Source organism: Idiotropiscis lumnitzeri, chromosome 19 (assembly GCF_059441095.1).
Source record: "Idiotropiscis lumnitzeri isolate Australia: NSW breed Sydney's pygmy pipehorse chromosome 19, RoL_Ilum_1.0, whole genome shotgun sequence".
Classification (NCBI taxonomy): Eukaryota; Metazoa; Chordata; class Actinopteri; order Syngnathiformes; family Syngnathidae; genus Idiotropiscis; species Idiotropiscis lumnitzeri.
This window is the reverse complement of record NC_142409.1, coordinates 5,973,235-5,996,802: the sequence shown is the minus strand read 5'-3', so window position 1 is coordinate 5,996,802 and position 23,568 is coordinate 5,973,235. Positions and strand designations below refer to the sequence as shown.

Here is a 23,568-nt window from a genome sequence, read left to right as displayed (position 1 = left end):
GACCCACATAGAGAGCATTGGGGGTGAGAGGAAAGAGAGAAAGAGAGTGATGCTTCACCATCATTCGATCTCCAAATCATCGCTAGGCTGCCTCACAAATGGTAGAGAGAGGTGAAAGAGGACAGCAACAAACGGCAAGGTAGAGAAAACAAAAAATGTCTTCACGGGCAAATCTAAAACAAATGTGAGCATTGATCAAGTCAAAAAGTACACATGGTTGTTTGTTAACATTCCAATGAAGTATTGTAAAAATTGTGATAATGGTGACCAGAAAATTAGCTACCTTCCAAAAATTCTAAAAGCCACCAAAGCAACGTTAATTTAAAGTCAATTTTCAACATTCAAAACAGTTTTCGGAAGGCGTTAAATACTATGATCCTTAACCTTACAAAACAAGACGGGATTTTCAAAGCATGACTTGTCAAACTCAGTTCTTAAGGTTGTCTTCAAGGCTGAGCCCCTGGGGGCTTGCGGATTTAATCCTCTTGCTGTAAGACAGTGGTCCAGATCACGATTGGCGTGGGGGTTAAAAAAAAAACAAGGTGGACACAAGGTACGAGAGCAGACGAGTAGCTACTGTATGTTTGCCTTCACCGAGATAGCACCAGACAAGATCGTCAAAAAGAATGATTCAAGGAGACAACAGGTGGGAGGTTGAACCTAGGAAGCAGCAGAGACAGCAGGACAAGAAGACAAGAGCCTGAGAAGAGTTCCAGACAGAGACAGGAAAGGAGGCAAGTGAGCAGACCGGAAAAATAACTCGCATGAACACCGAAGATGCAGCATGAGCTCAATTTGAGATGGGATTAGATTACGAGCAGTCTGCTGCCTCACTTTTGAGGAGAGGACGGCCTTTCATTGACTTTCTTTTCCCTCACTGTACAGGACTGTGTGTGTAGGCACCAAGGCAAGAATGTCAAGTATGCACTGGAAAACAAGCTCGGGCCTCCTTTTCAGCTGCCCTCCGAGTAAGCCTACTGGCTAAACAGAGATTACGGGGCACTAACAGACAAGACATTCGTAGATGTGATATCTTTTTTTAACTGGGCCATTATGTAACAGAATGTATTTGCTTGACCTCACTTCAGAGAGGAGCACTTCTTGGAAAAAGTCTAAGCTGCGCTATAAAATTTGAGATATCTGCCAAAGGAACCGTTTTTTTGGGGGGGTTTTTTCCGTTTTGAATGTTTAGGAACAGCTCGTTTCTATACAGTGGACCGAAACGCTTCCCAGGAGACTTGACGTGCTTCCGCCAGTTCGTTTTAAAAGGCCAACACACCACTTCACAAGAGAAAAATGCTCCGCTTTAATTATCCAATTCACTGCTTCAGAATAGCCGCAGTAAATTGTTCCACCGTTTCAAAAGGAGTGCATATATTTTCAACCAAACCCCTGTCTACAAAGTAGACTATTCACATCCACGGCTAATCAAAGACCAAAATTCGCTGATCATTTGAATTAGGAGTGATAGAGGAGGGGAAACCTTCAGGACCGCAGTTTGACACTTGTGCCTAAGAGAGATCAAGCGAGAAAGACAGACAGAGAGGGTGAAAGGCCAGCAGTGGTTGTTAGGAGTTGGACTGTGTGAGCCTGTATTGTGGCTGAGGTGGGGGGTTGGCCTCAAGGTCGTACGCCGCTTCATTCACGTAGAGGAATGAATGAGTGAGTGCATGGCTGACCACTGGCTCCATAGGGCATAGCCACAGACAAAAAACTCACTCTGGACCACCGCATCTTCCACTTGCATGGTGACACATCTTTGAGAACGGAAAAAGATGATTTGGTCCCTCGCACGTTACTGCAGGGAACAGAGTGTCCATTCATTACGTCACAGTGCCTCGGAAACTAAGTACCATGAACAGATTCAAATCACGCTTTTCAATGCGTGAAAATGATAAATAAAAATCAACAACCTCCTTGGTGATAGTGCGCAACAGATTTCAACGGAGAAAAAGCTCACACCGGACTTAAGAGGCAAAAGAGTGGATCATCAAATATTACTAATAGAAAGCGGAGTGTGACACAACGGTGTTAATGGTCACTTGGAGATCAGATCGAAATCAATTACATGCGGCCAGATGACAGTGCAAATCTTTCGATCAGATCAATTCCACCTGTTCCTTACAAAATTAAAGCTTCATCATGGCTAAGTCAATAAGGGATTTGACTTCCTCCTTTTTCCTTCAAATTAAAAAAATAAATAAATGACTTGTATATAGCAGCACAAGAGGTAAATAACATTTATGTTACTCTCTGTTGTCAACGACCTGATAAAGATTGTAAGTCAAAACAATAGAAAGCAGGTGAAGGGTGGCAGTTAGCATTCAAGGTTCAGCTTTCATTTGTTTGAGTCCATTTTTTTGGAAGAGGGGTGAGGACTTCATCACAATTGCAAAAGAAATCAGTCAAAAATAAATTAGCAAAAATGAATGTAACATCACTTCTCACTCAACACCACCAGCAATAGTGCATCTGGAACTTAGCAATGACATAAGGCAGCGTTTAAAAAAAAAATAAAAGGGTCTCCCTGCAGGGTCGCTCACTTCCCTGGCAACAGGCCAAAAAGGACAAACTAACATGAGACGAAGAAAGGCCGAACAGAGGAGGAAGGGGGAACGGGACCCACCTGCCGCAGAAACTACAAACAGCACAGAACCACATGACAGTTTGGGCTGAAGCTATCTGCCTCTTAACTGGCATTATTCAGGACTGAAAAAAAAAACACTCTTAGAAGTTGACCATGCACATGTAAATGGCTTTGGGGGGGAATGTATTTATTTTGGCACAGGTGGTTTGACGGGCGTGAAATTCAAAAAAGGTTGGTGTAGGACTGGCAGCAACACAAAAAAAAAACAATTTCCTCGCCCCTTCGGGCTCTTTTGAGTGATTTCAATAATGACTTAGCTAACTTTGTTGTGGCTAAAACCTTATAGAGTGTGTCCATTCTCACTTTCCTTCACTTCGTGACATTCACACATACACGGCCTCTTTCACACAGTGGTCCCCACAGTGGGCGACTGGGGGGCTACAGACAGATCCTCCCTCTGATATGACCTACTTTCCATTCAAGCCTGCCTCTCTTTGTTCGTACCATGGTGGAGGAGGCTTCTGCTGTCTGTGGAACAAAGAGCACCAGCAGCAATTGGAGCCTTCAAACAAGCTGACCCTGCCTGGATACGCCACCCAAAAAGTTGGCTTACATCGGCAGTCCTGGACCACGACTGTTTTTCTACTCAAATGAAAGATAGCCTCCAGTTCCTACAGCCTGAGTCTCTTTCTCAAATTCAGGGCGAGGACAAACGTCTTTCAAGGATGCAGATGTGAAATTACATCTGTCAGACAAGTAAAAAACCCGCTTTGGTTGGACTTACCTGTCAGGGAGAAATCACTCCTCCCGTCGATATGGGGCCAGTATTGGTAATCAATCACGACTTCACAGAACATGAACTAACTGAAATGGATTCGAAGTTGCAAGCAAATGAGTAAAACTAATCCCTGAGCAAATGAGTGATTTATCTCCAACTCAAACTGCAGAGAGAGAAGTTTGAGGAATTGTCACATTCAGCAATATGTTCATGTCTTACCTGCATGTGTTCTGTTGAACTGCTACTGAGCTCATCTCCTGATTCCGAGTCGTTGCCGAGTTTGCTGAGTCCGTTTCCTGTCAACTCACATTGCGGCGAGGTCTTGTCGCTGTCTGGACTTCTGCTGTGGCTGTTCTCCACTTTGAGCGGAGGCGAGTCAGCTCGCATCCGCGGCAGAGTTGAGTTGTTGGCAAGATGATGATTGTTGTTGTTGTGAAGGAGCACCAGTTCGGCCACCACCTTGCAATGATGGGGGCTTCCCAAATTCTGGTTAGCATCCTTGGGCGGTGCCGGCGGTGTGACTCGGTCTGAGGAAGGTGATGGCGTGGAGGAAGGCGAGGGACGGCCAAAGCTGGACATTTCTGGCTGCGGCCGGTTAAGGTTCTCATTTGAGGCCATACAGATATCCAAAACAGTAGGTTTGGCTCTCAAGGTGGGCTTCTGAGGGGGCATCAGGGCCCGTCGCACCTCTCTGACATACTGGGCCGGCACGTAAAAAGCCTTTGTACCCTCATCCTTCCTCACCTGCCACCAGTCCTCATTGGTTTTCTTCACGAGCATGTAGCACTCCCCCTGCCGGATGGTGACCATCTTGTCTTTGGCCTTGTACTCATAGTCATATTCCACCTCGACATAAACTTGACCCGGGGCAATGGGAAGCCCTTCTCGATCAGCCATGGCTGTCAGGACAAGTGTTTTTAGCGCCGACCTCAGCTCTTCAGCGATCCAAGCCTGGAGGGCTCTTCATGTCTGACCAGGGAACTTCTGAGCTGTGGGAGAGAACACGCTTAATGTCAACAGTTAGAATTTCACATAAAACATTCCGCAAAGAAAAAATAAAGAAATAAAATAATAAATGAACCAATTTTTCAAGTTCCTGATCTTTGTTAAGCAATGAGATGTATTCAAACACCACTCAACCTTCAATAAAACCGAATTGTGACCCCTCAACGTATTGGAGGACATACAGGTATATCGACTTCCAAACAAACACTGCGACAGAGCGTTCCTAATTCATCAGATACCACAGTCCATGCCGATTGCTTTGGTAAGCGATACCACAGCGAATAAGATCGCGCCTGGTAAATGATACCGCCATGTAGCGCTAAACGTGATGACAACAAGATCCCGCATACTGGCCGTGCATGCAATCCGATGACTACAAAGACTCTCTGGAGCGCGGAATTCCTGTACTGACGGCATCCAAAAATAACAGTTTGCGTGTCATCAAGTGTCCCCGCTGAGCAATTTCACATCATTACACATCAATGAGGCTCATAAAACTCAAAGACTTTTATTTCACATTAGATCAAGTCAGGAGGCCGGTCGTTGTTCAACCTGGAGGAGAGTATGCTTTTGTCAGTTCGCCAATAAATACCGAGGCGCTCCCGCAGTCAAACGGCAGATAGTGAGTCACTGCACCACTCAGATCAGATTCTCCTTCCTCCCCACTAAAATAGCAGCCACTAAGGACTGACATCCTTGATGTGTAGGCAGCGAAAGCAGGTGCTTTTAGTGAGGCGTGAGAACACGCTGCTGAATCTATAAGGAGGGCCCAACCTCATGCAGAGGAAAATGCGCAGACACTCTGACAGCCTCACAACAAGAATAGATCTAGAGCGGGGAGAGCCGTCTGGGCCTTCCATGTTTCAAGACTATGAGCAACACGCACAGTATTACATAACACCCGGGCTTTAAGCGTGCGCCTTTCGGTAGTCACACATGCTTGAACACATATAACATCATGCCCCGATGAACTCTCTCAAGGAACATTGGCAGTCTGATGACTTGAATGAATCGCGTGTTAGGCAGATCCTCATGTAACCTCCGTCTTCGCACAAAGACGCATGCAAGCAGACTCACAAAGTCACTACCAGAACAGTAGCATTGACATACAACAGATAAAAGTTCACATTGATACGGAAATGTCACGCCGTTCGGTTGACTGGCGATAGTTTTATCAGTTTAGATTGCCAGCAGCAGTCCTCGTCCTACCATTAGCATTTGACAATGGATGCACGCATCCTCAAACAGTGACAACTCTAAACTCTAAAGTGGAAAAGCACAGTGTTGTGAAAGTGCAACCCTTCCACAAAAACTACTGTCTGCATAAATCAATTCTAAGAGTGACAATCTGGAAAATTAATCCCCCTTCAGTGATAAAACTGCAATGGTGTCCATTTCGGCACTTCCTGGAAAACAAATACAAGAATTGTGTGGGAAAATTAATCCCTGTCAACAAATAATGTAGACGTAAGGGATGTTCAGCATAATGGGGATTTAACAACTGTCGACAGTAACAAAAGACAAGCGGGCTGTATATTTCCTTGTCTGGCGCATTGTTAAGCTGATTGCCTTCCTGAGAAGTAGACGGGTAGTGCAAATTAAAAAGATGTTGTTGCTGTTTTTGTGTTGCTACTGCATGTGTGTGGTTTTAATGCTTACAATTACCGAAACATCCTATCCTAATTTCAGTTAACCCATATTGGGCGTTTACATTTTATAATAGCATCAAGTAAGCAGAATTCTGTTCGAAAAAAAATATATTGTTTGACGTTTTAATAATTTGAGTCAGTTTTACACTAAATGGACTAAAACACTTCACGTAAGAGTAAAATAAAAAGCATAACTTTGCTTTTTGTCTAATAATTGCTAACAATTGTGTCCAAAATTTACTTACACCTACTTCGACCTCTGAAAATATCAAAACAATCGACCTATTTTGGCTTTTATGGGCGAGCCTTTTCCTCTCCCGTGAGGCTCACTATAAAGAAAAGTTAATGTGGCTAAACATCTGAAAAACGGGATCAATCGTGATTTCCATGAAATCCAACGTTGAAATAGAGTTCTACCAGTGAATTTTGGTGATGATTGATTACGGTTTTCAACGTTAAGCTTTTTAACATTAACATCACATCACATTTCAGACTGTCCGCTATGCATCAACACTTGGATCCCAACCTGTGCCTTTGTCTGTACACATCTGCAGCTCAGCCACTGTGGCAGCATAAACACTGTGGGACTCGGACATCCTTTGTCCCTGCGCTTTATTTAAAACAGATGTGACATCCAGTGCAGCATCCACTCCAAAATGTGCTCCTATATTGCTGCAGCTGCATTTCAATCAGTCTGGGTAGACGCAAACGTTGTTTCTGATTGGGAAGAAATGGAGTGAAAAAAAAACAGACTTGGGTCTTCAATGTGAGGGAGCTGATCGAGTGCCAGGGGGAGAATGCCTGAAGCGGATGGTGGTGGTGATGCGGGGGGGGTGGGGGTGTCACAGTTTGGGGAGGGGGCAGGGTCGCCTCCAGCCCCAAAACACACAGCAGGAAAACAGCACAAAGAAGTTTAATCCATGTGATTTCGTAACAAAGAACATCAAGCCGACATGCCCGCGGGAGAAGGAAGGGCAGCCGAAGAATAAGCACCCCGAGCGGGCACAAGCGGCCGAACACACCGCGAGGGAATCGCCTCAAAAAACTAGGCGCGTGCTACTCACCAACGCCATCCCGGGGGAACGTTGACTCAACATGTCATATTTCCCATTTCAACCGTCGCTATACCGAGATTCTACGATCATTACCTACCATGACAATTCCGAGGGGCGCACACGCTTGGACAAAGCACGGCAGGTTCACCGAGAGAACGGACACGCAACCTGCAACAGCGTGCACGGCAACAAAGTAACTCCAGACACAAGCCAATAGCCTTGCGTCGACGACAGAAAATATCTGCAGGACCCGTACTAACCTTATAGAACTCAAATGGCGTATCTTTATGTACCCGAAGGGTGATTGTTCAGGAAGTTTTCCTTCCTAATTCAGTCTGGACAGTTCCAATATAGTCCGCAGTGGTTCTCCAGGCTTTTCCGTCTGTTCGCAATCCCCCGCCTCGCCTGAAATCTAACAATTTAGATGTACCGACGCCAACCATATCCGGTTAACGCTTTCATAATAAGATTCCAAAAAGCCAGTTTTATCATCACAACTGACATACCTGGTTAAAGATATCCCAAAAGATTTTAGTAAGTGTATTCTGTGATGTAAACGATATGAAATAAATGCTCAAAGCAGCGAGCATAGCTCAACATTGCTAGGAGTATTTATTCAATATAAAGGATATCACACACATTTTAATATGTATTTAATATCCTTGATAACCCCTCCAAAGTCGTATTAGTGGGCCAAAAGATGCTCATAATAAGGGGTTATTGAAACACGTTAATCGGGCATTAACCAGCGTTGATGTTACTTTACATTTATTTTCAAAATAAATTCACGAGAATTCCGGAAGTTGTGGCGTGTTTTCCGTGTAGGATAACGGTTTGCGGCTTCCACATTACAACGGGTCTGTCATTGTGCATGTAGGATCTTTGCATTGCGGTCTACACTGTTCCAGTTCTTTCTCCTTGTTTTTTTTCGGTATCACTCTAGTCACACCAAATACTTGTCATTGACAGATTATTAGTTTAGTTTAGCGTGGAGACGATTCATATTGCAGTTCCTATTTCTGTAATTTCCACTGCTTTCCATAAAAAAAGTAAAATAAAACAATTAAAAAAACATGTCTTCAAATGCAAATGGGCTCACCCATCTTGTCGGCATGGCTGTAGTACAGTATTTGGCAATCACAACGGGGTGTTTCACATCCAAGCAGGATCATGAATGATTCAGTGGTGTGATCCAGTAACACAGCAACATCTCCAAGGAAAACAGTCGGGCTAGACCAAGCATTGAAGTTGGCCTGAGGCAATTAAGTAGCATATTTACATAATATCACAATACGTAGACTAAAGAATGCACTACCAGTGAGTACAGGGTATTTTCTATATCTTGTTGTTTGGTATGGCACTGCCGTTTTGTGTAAGAGCGCACCCTTCTGGCGAAAGGAGGAAAGACATGTACAAGTGGCACTGAACACGAATGGCACTTGTAAAACAATTGTATCTTACTAGTAACCCCCCCATGATTAGTTTCAGCAATGCACAATCACACCACATCGTTCCTGTGTCAATGTATTATTTCTTTAGTATAAATATGAATCAGTGGCCACCAATGAGAATCAGTATTCTGAAGTGTTTGGAAAACTAGAAGACACAGAGGTAATTATTACTTACATGAATCATGCTGATGTGGCTCTGGAATCCATCTGTTTCCAGATATGTATTACCCAAATATTTCATGAATGAACAATGCACACTATAATAGGACAAAGTTGTGCAACCTTTTTAATTTCTTAAAGATAACTATGCACGTGAAAACAAATCAGGGTATCTGGATTTTGAAGGACAGAATGTTTGTACAGAGAAGGGGAAGTTTGAAAGGGTAACTTGCGCACCAGTGCGTACAGGAAGCATACAGTATGTACACTTTCATGGAAAAAGAATGATGTGTCTGAGGCTTTATCTTCATGCTTTGCGATGATCTGACCTTCACGAGCTGTAGGGATAAGAAAGAACAGAAATGAAGACGGGAATAAAAATACACAAGTTGTCTCTCAAGGTTTTGTTTGGATAACATACATAGAATTTGTCCAGAATGCAACAAAAATAAACGCCTACAAGGATATTTGTATTTCCGAGAGTACACCCACTACTTGAAGTATCGACTCTTTTAAGAACTTGTTTCATTTTTAACAAACTGCAGTAATAATAATTTTAAAAATCTATTTGGTCATCAAGCTTGACCTGAGTGCTAAATTTATAAAAACAAAGTTAATCTGGTAGTTTGTCTTTAAATCCACTGAGGGAAAAACACATACTGTGCACAGGAAATGGAACAAGGAGCTCAAGCTAGAGAAAAAAAATACAGAATGCATCTAGAGGCATTCAAAAATGAAAAAAAAAATAATGAAGAATGGTTGTATCCACAGTGACGAATCAATTAAATATGTTACTCCGCTCCTGCCTGTCATCCCCTTCCTTGATGCCACCATAATTCTGCATGAGGTTGGACCTGTTTCCATTGGGATTCAAGAGCGAGGCGCCTGGCAGCTGGCCTGGTCGAATGGGCTTGGCTGGGTTGGACGCAGAGAAAAGATTTGTCATGTATTTAGTAATGTATGACACATTGCTACATTTCTTGAATGGACAGTATTTTTCAAACTCATCGACAGCAAGTATTTGCTCTCCAATTAATTTCCAATTGTGGGCCACATCGTACGAACAATGATGGCAACCCCCCCAAAAAATTCTAATGAAGTACAAAAACAAAGTACCAGTATTTGTACTTTGCTAGTTTCCACCACTACTCCTATCACACTCAGTCTTCTGGTATTTTGTTTTGTAATTTCTCCACCCACCTATCTGAGCAGAGCCTCTCCTCGCCATGTTTTTGGGCTTGGTGGCCTCCCGAATGCGCTCAACTTCCTCCTCGTGGCGTTTGCGGTCTCGGGCGGCACTCTCTTTGGCATCCTTCAGAGCACCCTCCAAGGCTTTGATGCGTTCAACTGTGGTCCTTAGGCGCTTCTCCATTTTAGGAATCTCAGAATTGAGGGCTGTGTTGTCCTGTAGCAGCTGCATGGAGGGGAACAGGCAGTATAGAGAGGGCAGGAGTGAGATGAAACGCTCCGACTTACAGCAATCTCCTGTGGTATGATATCCATTCTTCGGTAAATTTAATATGTTTTTTGTCCTCACTGGTAAGATAATTCAACACTACACATCCTTATCCATGAACGCCTTTGTTGGCATAACCTCCAATCCCCCTCCCTGCCTCTATTATGGCGCACCAGCAAATGGGATGTGGTGACACCCTGATGGCCTTGAACCCTGCCCTCTGCAAGAGGGCTGGAATAAACACCCCGAAACTCACCACCCAACTTCCACATGTGCTAATTTGTCAGGTATTAATGCAGGGGTGTGCAATTTTTTTGATTGGCAGGCCACAAAGGGTTCTAAAATTTGACAGAGCGGCCGGACCAGGAGAAGATGGATGGAGTGTTTTGGTAACCTCACCTCATCGGAGAAAAAAAAAAAACATTTAATTTTAAATGCAAGTGAAAAGGAGCATTACAACAATATATGTCTTTGAATACACAGTATTTAGAAAATCAAACATTAACAACGTTTATTCATTTAATTTTTTTCAAGTTCGGCGGGCCAGATTAAAACGTTTTGTAGTCACTGAGTTTTTGCACATGTACAGTATTTACCAGTTTGTGAGCTTTGGTGAGCTGCTCCAAGTTGTTTTCCAGGTAGCAGATCTTCCGTTTCTGGGCAGTGCTGACTTCTCTTTCTTCTGCACTCACCTGAGCATTCTGTGTAAAACACAATGAGTTATTTTTGCAATTTGTTACAATCAACATCACACCCATGTAACTATTTTACCGAAATACAAGATTTAAGATCATCTGTATTTTCCAAGAAAGCTCGCTTTGCCTCATCTTTGTTTATCATATCAAGCTTTTGCCTGGGGGTCGGTGGATATGAGCACCATGCTCAGGGCCCGAGTCGCTATTTACAGCTGCCACCTTAGAAGATTCTGATGGCCTACTTAGTGCAGAAACTCTGTTGCGCGCTCCAGATTCATTAACTTTTTATCATGGTGCAATTTAAATAGAGCATATTTGGAGCAGGGGCATAAATATGGGGCTTCAATGTCTCATTAGAGAAGAAAAGTGGGTTTGGTGTGATATCGGAGAGAAAATAAGAAACGTGTCCATGTTGACAACCACAGTGTAGTCGACTGAGCATCTCTCAGATGTTTAGAACGCTGTAAATGTATTCAGTCTTTCCTCAGTTTGATCACGCTACATATTTCGGTTTAATATTTGTTGGGGCTGGAACAAATTAACTCAACTCGGAACCGCTGTGATGTTCTTCTAAGCCAGGAACTGTCAGATGCTCATGGCTATATTAGCAAGCCTATTATTATCGTGACGAAAAGGCCACTGCAGAATCTGTTTGTCATTTTGTCCACGTGGAAGGGGAAAAACAAAAATTAAAAAAATAAAATATATAAAATAAAATAAAATCTATATTATGCCCACTGACCTTTTTGACTTTAATGACCAAGTCTTGGACAAAAAGTCTTCTGAGGTTGTGAAGCGTCTGCAGCTCTCGACTCTGTTTTAAGACAAAGATGAAAAAAAAAAAGAATTTTAATTTATGGAGATTCAAAGCATGTTTCATATAATCATTGTAATTTTCTAGCGAGAAAACATGTAATTACCCCGCTGCATTGACTTTAGGGGAGAAAAAGTAAAAATCGTGTGGCAGTTTTGTCAGCAGTTTCACATCTTCCTCCATCTTAAAATTACCAAGTAATTTTGTTTGCTCCACGAGGCAGAAAATGTCTTCAAATGGGGGCGTTTAAACTGATTTTCACAGAAATGGTGGAAGAGTGGGCAATGGGCCAAGGAAATACTCATTCAATCAAGTTATTTTCTTTTAGATCTTCACAAAGGTCAAATAAAAGTGTGTGTGTGTTGGCTGTAGTGGGTAGAGTCGTCCAATTAAAAGTACAAAAGTAAAAAAAAGTTCGGAATATTGAGTTATGGGGTGAAAATTCTGGATCAACGTAAAGTGAGCAATGGACTGGAAGTGTCACAGAAAGGCATAGAAGTTGAAAATTTGTATCGATCAAACACCTGTCGAGAACTTTGCAGTTTAGATCTTTGTCGGAGAACTGCACATTATATAAAAAGTACTAAAACATCGAACAGTTGGAAACAAAGTTTACTTAATGTGTAAAAGTTCTCGAGCATTTTAGGTTCATCGTGAAATGCCACCCCAAAGTCCAAAATCCTTAAGCCTAACTTTCCAACATGCTAGTAACTGACCACTGTTTCTTCCAGTCCCTTCAGGTCCTGCTTTGTTTGCTCCCGTTTGTCATGCAGCTCCCTATCAGAGTAAAATAAACATATGACCAAAAATTACGACCAATTCAATGACGGTGGTCGCGAAACAGAGACGTTACGTGAGCTCTTGCAGCTGGCGACTCTTCTCTTGTTCCACCGCTTTCAGTTTCTCATGCTCAACTCGCCACCTCTCCTGTTCCAGCATGATCTCCTGGTTCTGACTGCACACGTGTCATCATCGGCAGGATTCAGGATTTAGCATTAGGCTGGGGTTAAGATTCGGGACGTGACGGTGGTTTCTTACTCCTGGAGCTCAGTGATCCGCTTGTCCTTGCTGTCCAGCTCGTCTCTGAGGTTGCTGATCTGTCTTTGATGGGCCTCTCTGTGAGACAAGATCTGCTCCTCCACAGCTTCCTGGACACAATCAAACATACAACGGCTCATCCTCACAGGTGAGCACAGATGACGATGCGGGAGGTTTTAGTTGGCAGAGTACCTTCACTTCATTTGCTGACTGGATCTCATTTTCCATAACATTAACTCTCTCTGGAAGGAAGATAAAAAAAATAATTTAAAAAAAACTGTCAAATAAAATATTCGTAAATATGGAATGATATCTTTTCAAACAAATCGTCCTGTCTATTTAATGCTCACCTTGAGCTCTGATCCGCACAATTTCTTCACTAAGAGAATCCACATTTTCCTCCAACTGTCTTTTCTTTTGCTCCACGTTCTGAAGACTGTCTGTCAGGGATTTTATTTTAGCTTCATACTGTCCACAGACAGGCACAAGCAAAAAAACACACACGGAAAAAACTGTAAACATAAACTCAGACGTGGGGGAATCGTCAAATATGGAACTATCGTGAATAAAAACGACAATAACCGGAAAGTATACATCATCAGCATATTTGCTTGACTAAAAATGCGGCATATGCCCTCGGCACTGGCAACCCAAACTACATCACTGAGGACGGCATGCGTCCAATTGTTTCGAATAGACAGTGGCAAGTTACCTGAGAGATCCGCAGCTGGCAGGCGGTTAACTCCCTCTCGGTCCCCTCCATCTTCTGGGTGCTGTCAGCTTGGGAACTCTCTAGGTGTTTGTTGCGTTTCACTATCATTTTTACCTCCGATTTCATCTTACTGATGTAGAGTCGAACCATCGTGAACTCCTCGTCGATGACACCGCTGCTCTCGTGTTGCTGGTGGGCCACAAACAGACAATGCAAAAAAAAAAAAAAAATGTATATATTTTTTTTTTTAATGAAAAAAACATATTTTAGGAAGTAGAAGTAATAAAAATGAACACAATCTAGGAATATTTGAATTGTTTAAAAAAAATAAAATAATGTAAAATTGAATAGAAACTGAAATGGGATGTAAATGCAAATTTAATTTATAGGCATTGCACATGCCACAAGAGTACAGAGCAACAAAATTAATTTTGCAGTTTAACACCTAACAGAGGGAGACAGAAGCTGGAAGACTGACGGGTTATCAGGTGAGGCCCAAATTTGGGAGAACATGGGGTGGAAAGATGGGGGAAAGCTACTCCCAAACTATGCTGCATGCGGGAGGGGCACAGTGTGAGATCTGGAAAATTCCTCTTAGCAAGAAGCAACAAAAAAAAAACCTTTCAACTGAACTTAAAGACTTATGCATTTTATTTTCAGTACCACCAGTATTACTTTCATTCTTTAGAAAATACAAAGCAAACCAGGACTAGTTAACTGTCACAGTTACCTTGATGTCATTGCTTCCCACCGCCAGGCCTATCTCTGTTAGGTCCTTTAGTAACGACGACATCATTTCAGCCACCCTTTTCTTCTGGTGGTTGGTCATCTCCTTCAACTTCTGGAGCTCGCAGTCAATTGAGGCCAGAGAGCTCTGGTGAGAGCGCCAGTTTGATCAGTTTCACTCATTATATCCACACAATGATATAGTTGATGAAACACTGACAGATTTTTCATTCAGTTCCTCACTGAGGGCCTCAAACTCCTGCGTTTTGTTCTCCACCTCCTGGCTTTTGAGGTCGTAATTAACAGCAAGTTCTTCCAGGGCCTGCAGCACCTCCTTCACCTCTTCCTTGGATGCTTCATTCTCTGTCAACAGCCGTTTCAGCTCAGTCTGTAAGGTGTCATGGTCCCGCCGGGACGAGACTAGGAGCTTAACACAAAGAAATAAGCACGGGAGAAAAATTAAATGACATTGATTGCTCATGTTTAGTGCTCCAGTAATCGGAAATCAGAGGTGAGAGTGGGTTGTCACCTCCTCCTGGTCCAACATTTGTTGCTTAAATGTCTCCACCATTTGAGATTGTTGATTTATCTCCTCGTCCTGGAAGAGGTGAACGATGAAAGGACAAGATGATCACTGCTAATTTTGTAACGCAAGTGTCCAAAAGAGACATCTGCTGGCCAAAAATGAAGAGGCACAATAACTCAAAGTAAGGAAACGAGTAATGTATTATAATTTCATCATTTGAGGACACGAATGGAAGATTTTCCACTTACATAAGGTAAGGTAAGAAAAGAAAAGTGCTTTAATGATACCCACTATAAATAAAAAAAATAAATAAGTAAATAAATGAGAATGTTTGGCTTTCAAGTAACGTTTCAGAATAAGCCTAAAATGCAATATAACATTTACTGGTGACCTGACCTTAAGACACAGGTGTCAAACTCAAGGCTCGGGGGCCAGATCTGGCCCGCAACCTCATTTTATGTGTCCCGCGATGTTTCTTGCACATTTTCTTCATTTTTATTTGAACAGATATGAGATATTGCCATTTATCTGTTACCTATCCTCCCCTTTTAAAATCAATTGAAGAATTGTTAAACAAACAATTACACTGACTGGCAGTTTTGAAATCAAACTTGCTTTCCATCAATTTGTTGTGTGCATGTGCCATACATTTATACAGTCTCAGTCATATCGGCCCTCTGAGGGAAACCATAACTACGATGCGGCCCGTCCACAATAATGAGTTTGACACCCGTGCCTTAAGATGAGTGGACCATTACACCACCAGTGACTTCAAAATGTAATTTTATTACGTTGAGTCTGATTTGCAACATTACATGAAAAAGTGTATAAATATTCGGAGCCTTCCTATTCAGTCGCCAAATGAGATTGAGCAAATCCATTACCTTGTCATCCAACTCCTTGTAGAGCTTCGCCATCTCTGCCTCGTAATGGCCCGTCTCAGCCGGCGTGAGTTTGACGCCAGGAAGGCCGGTTGGTGCTGGTGATGCTTCCGTCTTATCATTAGGAACAACATCTGCAGCCTTGGCCTCCTCTTTGGCCTTTTCCTTGTCAAATTGTTCCTCCACTGGCACGGACTCTCCTATTCGAAGCAACAGACAGTCTGTCAAGTTGAGTCTGCCAACTTTGCTAAAGGATTTTAAAAACACACACAAGGTCCTGACTCCTGAGTGTACATTATTTAAAAATAAATAAATGAATAAAAAATTTTAATGTTCTCACCCTTCCTCCAGCGGTTGATTTCTGTTTCCAGCCGGGTTACGCTGGTTCTCAGTACCTTGTTCTTCTCTTTCTCTTTTTCGTACTTGCTCTTCCACTGCTCCGCAGTCAGCTCCACGTTCAGAGTCACTGTGTTCTTGATCGTCTTGGCCCTGGTCACACAGGAAGGTGACAAACAAGCATTTTAGGTTCGTCTTTGTGCAGAACTTAGGGAAAGGTGAACACATCCACAAAAAAGTAATAATTGTTAATAATTATATATATATATATATATATATATATATATATATATATATATATATATATATATATTTATTTTTTTATTTTTAATTTTTTTTTCATTTATTTTTTTATTTTTTTTTCAAAGTATGGGATGAAAACCAAATCAAATGACGTACCTTTGTCCAAACAGCAGTGTAGACCGAGTCTCAGCGTCATTAAAGGAAGAAGGTGAACAGCAGATGACCATGGTGGTCCGACAGTTCCCTCCAAGGGAGTCCTGCAGGATTCTGGTCATTTTACTGTCTCTGTATGGCACATATGTCTGGAAAAGCCCCCCAAATATATTTTAAAAAACATTATTTAAAGAATCAGAAAGAAAAAAAAAAGGTATTTTCTTTAGCTATCGCAAGTGGTAATTTTAATAATTTACCAGGTGAAAGTAGTTAACACAGGAATTGTCAGCTTATATAAAATGGCTGATAAAACATTTGATACTTTACAGATCATTGAAGAAAAAAAACGAGTTTTATTGAACTGGCTGTCTAGTTTTTAAAAATGTTCCGGAAATCTCGTCCTAATGCCACAAAAGGATTTACTTACCGAACCCTCAGCCAGTGCTGAAATAACATTTCCAAGTGAAGACAAGGACTTGTTGATCATCTTGGCTTCATCCAGCACTGTCCCCTCTGCTCCTGTTTTCCCCACCTTGGAAAGGCAAATGTATATTTGAGACACGTCACAACTCCTATAAATGATTCAAGTCCAGATAACGTGGCGACAGAATGACGAGGCGAAAGAAGAACCTACTTTTTCACTTCCTGCCAGATCGACAAGGTAGAGTTTGCTGATGAGTTTCTGCTCTGTCTGAGTGTGCTCCTGCTTGATGTTGATTTGGAAGATGCTGTGACTCCTCGAACTGTGCTCGTTCATGTCTGACAAACACACGGAGGCACAATAAAGCCTACAATATGAAAACAATACAACTAAATACTCTCATACTACAATCATAAATCAAAGAAAAGTTTTATAATTGCAAATAGATGCCACAAATTCTATTAGATAAAATGAAGCTCTTCTGCTCTTTTCAACATAGTTCCTTGGCACTACAATACCACAAGATGGCGCCCAAGAAATCAAACTATTGCTTTTGTGCAATTTTGTGGTACAGCGACGGCCCCCAAAAAAATTTGCAATTATTTATACATGTTGCAAAATGACAGCAAAGCATGACTTTCTCAAACGAAGCACCACAAGTCACGTCAACATAGTTACTTGGCATTAAGGTGACACAGGAATATGCCAAAGCACTACTTTTGTCTAAATTAAGCTGGTCAAGTCAGTGCAATGTAGTTTCTTGACACAAAGAGGCCACAAGATGGTACTTTGATTGCGTTGCAGAAAATTGGTGCTTATATAACAGAGAAGAAGAAGAAGTCGGTGACAATCTGGTTCCATGGCCACAATAATGTCATGATTCACTGTTGAATCTGTGTTACTCGAGTAATCTAATTTTAACTTCGCAGTGATAATGGCAATTGCAAACTAAGATGATTAAAGCTGGTAATTTTTCTTATTTTGTTTTCTGGCCAGGTGTCTAAAATTAGAAACACCACAAGACTTGAACCATCCTCCACGAAGAGAGCCAAGCCTACTTTATTGCAGTTGGGCACTGAGAGCCCTTATCTGGTATGAAGCAGTCAGAAGACCCGGTGAGGTCAAACCCATGAGAGGCAGGAGCACCGCATCCAGCACACAGACTCACTTGTGACAGCCACGCTTCTGTTGTTTTTGCCTTCGTCAACGGCATCCATGACTTCATCGGGACTGCACACGAAGCGCTCGGTACAACCCTGGGGATACGTGCACATCACAAGGCACAGGGCGCCATGTTGTTTAGCAGGCTGGCTTTACAGAGCAGCACTTATCAGTACGGGGAACCATGACCGACCATATCGTGTCTGAGTGACGCTTGTCAAAGGGAACATGAAGGATTTACGAATCCAAATACATCCGTACAATACAACTTAATAATAATAATAATAATAATAATAATGCCTTTATTAGTCCCACAATGGGGAAATTCGAGATTCGCACCCAGGCCTCCTGGGGAGACTGGGTCCTGAACGCGGCGCCTTAGACCACTCGGCCATCCTGGCAGCCACGAGATTCGAACCCAGGCCTCCTGGGGAGACTGCGTCCGGAACGCGGCGCCTTAGACCACTCGGCCATCCTGGAGCATCGAGGAGAACCATTGGGTATTTATTATTGCGCCGTAAATTTACTGTTCCTTCAAACTAACTCAATGCACAGCTATAAATGTCTAAATACCAGGCAACAAAAGTCAGTACACCCCAAAGGGCAGGCATGGGCAAACTACGGCCCGGGGGCCACATGTGGCCCGTTAAACGTTTTAACCCGGCGCGCCGAACTTGAAAAATATTAAATGAATATTTTATTTTCTAAATACTGTGGATTCTCAAAGACATATATATTGTTGTAAATGCATTTGTTCACTTTCATTTAAAATTAAATGTATTTTTTTTCTCCGATGAAGTGAGGTTACCAAAAAGCTCCATTTATCCGATCCTGGTCCGTTCCGACTGTCAAATTTTAGAACCCATTGTGCCCGCCAATCAAAAAGTTTTCCCACCCCTGCCTAAGGGAAACCTAATGGTCATTATTTCGCGTGACTATCATTATTTTCCAGCACTCCCTTTGATGAAATAACTTGTGAGATACTGTATGTGTCTAGGTTTGGGGACGGAGATAATGAATAACTTACCTTGTGTAATCGAGAGGGTAAGATTTCAATTTAAGCATTTTGACTTAATTCTGGTTCTTTTCAGTCCAACAGCTGTTTCAGGAAAGTTTTATCTTTGGTTTGTTATTTGACTAAACCATATATTGTGCAGTACATACAGAGTATATTTTATAATTGATAATTAAACTGTATCAAATTTTTAACATGTACTTTTCCCCCTAATAAATTGAGAACTGCCGAACTGCTTTTCTTTTTTTTCTGCAAGAATTATAGTTGTCTAAAACGGATTTTATGTAAAATGATCAACATGTGATTAATGTATAAATGTTCTGTTTTAGGTTTCACAAAATATGGCAAAGCTGACAGCCAAGCGTTTCAGTGAACAAGTGAAGCATATTACCTCCTTACTTCAAGAGAAATGCGTTTACCAGCAGGAGATATTATATTTATGCGTAAGATGATGTAAAAAGATTTAGTGACATTTCTGGGCTATAACAAAGCTTACCTTACAGAAAGAACATCACACACATTTTACCTTTACATAGGGCACCCGGTTTTTGTCCTCATGCACTGAAAGGTTGGTCTTTGTGACTGTGGAGTAAGAAAAATGTCACATCAAAACATATTAAGTCAATTTTGGCGAAAATGTGAAACTATCAATGATGACAAATAAATCCTCAAAAAGCTTCAGATAAACCATAAATGTTTCATACCATCTAGCAAATCTTTGATTTTGTCCAGGTATATTTCAAAATAAGATACCTAAAAATCAAATCACTCTCATGAGATGTTATCGCTCCCCAAAAAAGTGCAACCGTTTTATTTCTTTATTATTTCTTTATTTACGACCTACTTTGATATGGAACTCCAGGTTCTCATCCATGGAGTAAATATAATTAAAAATGTCTCCGACAATTCTGGGAATGATTCCCATCATGTCGCCATCATGGAGATTGCCCTTTATCAGAAAGAATGAAATACACCATCACATAACCAGCGATTTTATGGCATACATTTCATAATTTGCTAGACTATTACCTCCATTGTGTGTGTTTTACCGGAGGATGTCTGTCCATAGGCGAATATCGTGCCATTGTAACCCCCAAGGACATCTACGTTCATTGAGAGCATTTGTTACTGAGTTGAATGCTTGCACTTTGTGTATTTATCCCAATACACCCACTCCATATTGGCTTACCTTTGACAATTTTTTGAGCCACAGCATTGTAGAACTGCACCTGGGTAGTGCTGGACTGGAATACACGGTCAAAGTAGTAGGGTTTGCCCTGGAAACAAGAGGAGGCATGCAGAGCATGTATTGAATATCATTATGAAGCAGGACACCTATAGTAGGTGAGATAATCGGTTGTAAGAATAAATCCACTTGATTATGAGGGTTGACGTGCTAACTACTAGCCACTGTGCGGCTGTAAAAAAAAAAAAAAAAAAAAAAATCAATTACATTTTGTCTTGTTAAAGTGAATTAAATTAAAATATGGACTAGAAAACTACAAAAAAAAAACTATATGAAAAAATTATTTAAAAAAATGTAAAAATATATCCTATATTAGAAATAAAATACTCAAAGTCTCAGAAGAATTATTATTCACACACTTTACTCAATACTTTGTTGGACCCGCCTTAACAGCAATCACAGCTCTTGTGATTATGCTACATTTTTCACACACCTATTTTTAAGAAGTTGCGTCCATATATACTCAAGTGAAAAAAAGGGGTTTATTCTTCTTTGTCATCAAGGGGCATTGTGAGTATAATTTTAAATGTATCATGTTTGGTGTACAGCTGGAAAAAGTGATTTGGTTTAGTACTAAAATGAGACATGCAAAATAGATTTAAAAAAAAAATATCCTTGAATAATTGATTAAATATTAATTAAATGTCACATAAAAAGACATCATGATGTATTAAAGCAGACAAACCGACATAAAAAAAGACAAGCAAGCTAAACCTTTAGGTCTGATGTTTAAATACACGCATTAAATTATAAAAAAAAAAAAGAAAGAAGAAAAATATACAATAGACAACGTTATTATTAGAAACACCAATCAATAGCTTCTTTGTATTAAGGGTGTCTGAAGGGCGATTTAGACTGGCCAGTGACTCAGCACGTCTGATTTCCCAAGGCAAAGCATTCCAAAAGAGCGGCCCATAACAAGACATCAACTGTATTGTTAATTTTATCATCAGCTTTAGCCAGCAGCTCAAACACAGTGTGCTGCCAAACCTGAATGATAGCATTCACAGAACATTTACATTTTTAATGACAGTATTTGTCAAAACTAACGTGTAATTTGCTTTAATCATAGGATTTAGTAATATGGCGCTGTGATTGTCTGGCGACCAGTTCAGCATGTAGGCCACCCCCCAGCTCTTGCTCATTGTCAGCTGGAAAAACTCCAGCTCATCCAAGACGCTAATGAGCACAGTCGATATAGAAAATGAATACACGCATAGTCATTTTGGAAGTGAATGTGATTGTTTTACGGCGGATAACATGACCAAATGATTGCATGGGGCTTAAAATAGAACCTTGGGGGACACCAAAGTGGATATAAGCCAAGTAATTTAATGTCTCATAGTTAAATGATCCACTTAAGGGCACTTCAGGTGGTTTAAGAGAACCGTGGGTACATTTAGCTGGAGGTATAATGAATCTTTGGAGATCAGGCATGCTCTTGGCATTGAGTCACGTTTGCTAGCTTATCCAAAATTCTAACAGAGAACCTTTGACTGTGAGGCAGATGATATATAATGTGTGGTTAGTTATTTTTCCATATGTTTGTTAGTTGTTAGTGTCCATACATACATAAACACACAAAAGTCTGAAGAGCAAAAAGAGATTTGAATAGTGTCACCTACTCACCGCAATATGCACACAGTCCTCCCCTTGAAACTTTGGGATGTATTTGTCTCCGCGGGCGACCTCAGATTTGTTAAGCGGCCTGAAGCGACACACCACCTTGATACTGCACTCCGCCGGGTCCGCCATCTCCACCGCTTTGGAAGGATGGAGAGCGGCGTGGTGCAATTACTGCTGAGAGGAGGCGGCGGCCCTACAGCACAACTGAGGGTTGACTTCCTAGGTGAGTCTCGGAAAGTAGTCCTTTGTAAGTTGACATTGGTAAATATAGAAAGAACACACCAAAAAAGGATGGAGATGCAGGCGGTATCCAGTGAGGGGGAATGAAAGCTTACACTCGCTTGGAATAGAGACCAATGCAGCAGTGATCAGGGTGGGATCATACTGTAAAATGGTTGGGAGTCACAGGAAGTCACAGGGTGTGAGGATCACAAGATTCAACCTCAGTTTCTTTTGAGGAGCTCTGAGTTCAGGGTTGCTACTGCTATTAATAGATTACGTTAAAAAAATATATATATATTTTATGCTCATCTGCAGTCCAGTAGGTGGACATTTATTAAAACAGGTGTACACGTGTGGGGGTGGGGGTGTGCGTGTGCGTGTGTGTGTGTGTGTGTTTGTATGTATATATGATTGCAAGAATAACAAACAGTTATATGATGTGCAAGAATAGCAAAGGCTTTGTCTGATCATGGTATGATACATAACACTTTTTTAAACACTCACTGACGTAATGCATCAAGTACGAAATAGCTGTCGGAGTTGACTACTTTTCCTGTAATTTCTGCTCCAGAATTCATGGAACATGAAACTGTGGACAATATATGACGTCATCTTGTGGTGAGCTGGTCTACATTAGAGACATACTGTACAAAATGCGGCATTTTCAGTGAAGCAGCAATCATATGATCAATTTTATGCACCATTGGTATGTGCACATTATGAATCCACCCTATAATGGAGCAATTGTGAATATATTATATTATAAAGCAACATTTTATATGAAAAATTAAACTATCATAAACCTCAACATGGAATGGGATTTTTTTTTGTGGTCATAACTACAAGGAATGGCATTGTTTTGTTTTTTTTTTAGGTTTTTTTGTGGTGCGCTGGATATGGTGCAGTATCAAAAGAAGCCACTAGGGGAAAGCAGAGTCCATCAGATTTTATAAGCCAATCTCATTCAACAATATATTTTTACTGTTGCAATCAGAACTGCATTGTCGTGTCGTATATATGATTTGGTGACTATTGAATTTCTTTTATTTTTTTATTTTACTCTGCGTATGGAAACTAGCAATATTTTTGTTTAATAATTAGTTTCATACCACAATGTCAAGGAAATGCATACTACAGTAATCATGACAGCAAAGTGCACATTTGTTTATCTATTTTAAAAATGCTAAACGTAGCAGGTGTTCATCTTTACACACAAGATGCAAATTTGCAAGGGTTACCTAGGTTACTTTATGAGGGTCGTGTGACTATGTGTGTAAGTGGGGGATAAACCAGCAACGTGGCTTTTAGTTGCTAAGTAACAGTCCCTGTCACAAAAGAAGCATTTCTTTTGAGGATGTTTGTGTTCTAAATGAAAAAGCTGAACCCTTTCTCAACACATTTACATTGCATTGCCCTTTTTTCGGAACTGTTTCTACATGAAGACAAAGTGGGGGAAACGATTTCTTTTTAAATCGACTCAAGCGTGTGTACAAATGTGTAAGCGCATGCGTCATATTGGATGCAGCATTTGTATAAATCATAAAATCGACCAGAAATATTAATAAAAAGAAGTTATAATGACATAATGCAATCAAGAGCAAAACTCCGGTATT

General features: G+C 41.1%; 2 protein-coding genes across 6 annotated transcripts in view; both read right to left on the bottom strand.

Annotated features, from left to right (window-relative positions):
* arhgap12b (Rho GTPase activating protein 12b) overlaps positions 1–7,478 on the bottom strand; it is a 30,533-nt gene extending 23,055 nt beyond the window's left edge. For all 5 annotated transcript variants that reach the window (XM_088283136.1, XM_088283132.1, XM_088283133.1 and 2 more), the window contains exons 1-2: positions 7,335–7,478; positions 3,585–4,354 (exon numbers count right to left, since the gene is read on the bottom strand). In XM_088283136.1, coding sequence (XP_088139262.1) covers positions 3,585–4,262 — 678 coding nt within the window. In that variant the 5' untranslated portion in view covers positions 4,263–4,354; positions 7,335–7,478. The remainder of the gene's footprint in view (positions 1–3,584; positions 4,355–7,334) is intronic.
* A 1,341-nt stretch (positions 7,479–8,819) lies between these two features.
* Positions 8,820–22,057, bottom strand: LOC148318256 (kinesin-1 heavy chain-like). The gene is made up of 26 exons (XM_088283581.1): positions 21,737–22,057; positions 20,051–20,138; positions 19,891–19,964; positions 19,706–19,810; positions 19,566–19,614; positions 19,388–19,443; positions 17,854–17,941; positions 16,899–17,023; positions 16,692–16,796; positions 16,268–16,413; positions 15,873–16,021; positions 15,536–15,732; positions 14,655–14,723; positions 14,346–14,552; positions 14,130–14,273; positions 13,400–13,588; positions 13,038–13,155; positions 12,880–12,929; positions 12,688–12,797; positions 12,503–12,604; positions 12,366–12,426; positions 11,578–11,649; positions 10,737–10,841; positions 9,885–10,098; positions 9,480–9,599; positions 8,820–9,022 (listed from the first exon to the last, which is right to left on the bottom strand). Exons 1-26 carry the CDS (start codon positions 21,860–21,862, stop codon positions 8,820–8,822), a joined length of 3,072 nt encoding a protein of 1,023 aa, XP_088139707.1. The 5' UTR covers positions 21,863–22,057.
* Positions 22,058–23,568: the final 1,511 nt, after the last annotated feature.